The following is a 2,500-nucleotide window of genomic DNA, read 5'->3' on the forward strand; positions in this document are numbered from 1 at the left end:
CAGACCCAGGGTCGGGGGGGGGGGGGTGAAGATCATGAGAGGTGATCTCCCTCAGGTTCCCACCAGACTCTCCTGAATCACAGGCAGTCGCACACGAATAACTTTTTGACGCGGTGGGACACTAATCGACCGTGAACGCCAATAACTTGACCACGTGATTTAGGGTCCTCCATCTAATTCGATTTACCGAAAGGTCACATGATCTAATTACTGGGGGACATGCCCTTGGTACGCACTTCCTCAAACCAGATCACCTTACCAGATCAGATGCAGCCAAGTGGAACTGCCAAGCACGTACCAGCTAGGAAACAGATCGTTGGGGGATAATGTCCCGGCTAAACGAGGGTGCGGACCATGTAGGACCAATGATGGAAAACACGAAAACGAGCTGGGAACATTTCTATACAAAGCATTTATTTACATTTAAGTGAGGAAAAGTATGTGGCACATTGAATAGAGTTTATTTTTATGTACAGCAGGGGATAGCAAGGAATTTGTGGGGTGTGGCAAAAAGCAACAACTTACAAAATCAGACACAGAGCAGAGTTATGTCTTCTACAATCTTAATTTATGCTAGGACAGGCACGATCACACACACACACACACACACACACACACACACACACACACACACACACACACACACACACACACACACACACACACACACACACACACACACACACACCTGAGGAAGATCAGATACACTCAGAGAGAAGGAAAGCAAGTGAGGATAAATTACCTCTCAATACCTGGTGTGGTCAGCAGAACCAACACAACCCGTGGCAACGCAACCCAGAACGCTTAGGGAGAGGGAGGTGGAAGGAATACTGGTTGTGTCTAAGGTATGGGAGTGGGAGGTATGGTGTTGTGCAATGTGGGGGGGGGGGAGGGGGGTGGTGTCATGCCAGAGGAAAATGAGATTGCGAGTCAGTCATGATGCTCTTTGTGCATTCAAAGAAGATGGAATAGAGGGGTGAATAAAGAGAGAGAGGAGAATAGATGCGTAAGGAGAAAGATCCCTAACCTAGTCATGTAAAGGTCTGTGTGTGTCGTGTGTACCTCCATGGGATGCTCCACCTGAGCGTTCGCACCTCGAGATGTGGCGCGTTATCTCCTGCTTAATTCCTTTGTCAGGGCTCATGGCAACGTGTGCTCCGCACTGGTCAGTCTGGCTGCCCAGGGGTGGCGGGACGTTGACAGCAGAGTCGGGAGTCTCGGCAGTTGCCCCGATCAAGCTCTCAAAGAGGAAGCACGTCCTAGCAATCGCACACCAATTGTGAGACAGGGAGTGAAGTGAAGAGGGGAGCAAAGAGCCAGTGAGAAGCCAAGCAGAGAGTGAAGAGTAGAGACACTGAAGAGAGAGAGCTAATGGCTCCGCGCTCTCCATTTTACAAGCCCCGGGTGAAACCCGAATCCTGTTCCTCTATTGGGCCACAGTGGCCCTAGCCAAGCCCTGCCAGGCTCCGGGACCAGAAACCATCTCAGTTGCCCATCTGCTTTGGCATGGGTTGGAGCTCCTGACTCAACATAGGGCATGCTCACCGAGCCGGCACCCCGACCCTGAACATGCTTCAAATCTGAATGTTGAATAGCAAAGGACTTTCCCTGCCACCCACAGGTCCCCTCATAAGCCAAAATGCACACCCGGGCCCTGTACCAAACTCCCGGATCGCCCTTCTTGCGACCCCTCCTCACCACCCCTGTCTTTCCGTGGTCTGGCGACTGGACAAGGGTTGTATCAATTCCGCATGCTCACCCGGGACCTCCCCGGTGAGATGCGGTCGAGCTTTTAACGTTTGTTGCTTGGCCAAGCATCGTGCGGTACTGAGGGCAATCCGAGTCATGCTGTACTCCTCAATATAGAGTGGCGAATTGTAGTGATGCAGAGGTACAGGTGGGTACGAGAATATTTTACCCAAGTGCAGGAGGCGTTTGTGGTCGAAGTGGTGAGGTTTGGTGAGTGAGATGCAAAGTAAGGTGAGGTGCCGGTTGGGAATTGGCACACAGATTTGAATGAAATAATGGCGCGTGATGCCCGTGCGCGTGTTGTGTGGTATGTAATGGTGGGAGTGTGGTGGATCCGAGCCACGGGAGGCATCGTGGTGTGCTTATTATCAATTGCCTATTGAATGGCGTGTGTGCTTGCATGCTTGTTTTGTACGATGGCTAAAAGGATAGAGTTGGAGTAGGAATCAGAATATGAATTGGAGATAGTTACAAGACCAAACTACGAGACCCACGCAATGCACTTTTACCCATTAACCCACAAGACATGAGGGGAGGTCGAACTGCACAAAGACATGAAATAACTGCCTGGGAATCACTGTATGTTGGGTGCCATTGCCTTAGAGGCATGTGGTTTTGCAGAACTGCAACAATATAATTATGAAGAGTCATCAGACCAAATTTGGCACACAGCCCAAGTCCGATCTGGGTATTGTCCTATAAGGGTGTTTTCATCCACAACCTGAGCCTTTAAAGATCACTTTTCTGGCTT

At 50.3% G+C, this 2,500-nt stretch overlaps 1 protein-coding gene across 3 annotated transcripts in view; it reads right to left on the minus strand.

Moving 5' to 3' along the window:
* LOC147015685 (uncharacterized) overlaps positions 1–2,500 on the minus strand; it is a 237,713-nt gene that overhangs the window by 33,047 nt on the left and 202,166 nt on the right. For 2 of the 3 annotated variants that reach the window (XR_015049791.1, XM_085848078.1), the window contains exon 3: positions 1,063–1,259. The exons of the other annotated variant lie outside the window; for it this stretch is intronic. Coding sequence is in view for 1 of the 2 variants with exons in the window: in XM_085848078.1 (XP_085704204.1) it covers positions 1,063–1,259 (197 nt within the window). In the remaining variant the exon portion in view is untranslated. The remainder of the gene's footprint in view (positions 1–1,062; positions 1,260–2,500) is intronic. 3 annotated transcript variants of the gene reach the window in all.

This window comes from Eptatretus burgeri, chromosome 12 (genome assembly GCF_056783735.1).
Source record: "Eptatretus burgeri isolate ZD-2024b chromosome 12, Ebu_testis_v1, whole genome shotgun sequence".
NCBI lineage: Eukaryota > Metazoa > Chordata > Myxini > Myxiniformes > Myxinidae > Eptatretus > Eptatretus burgeri.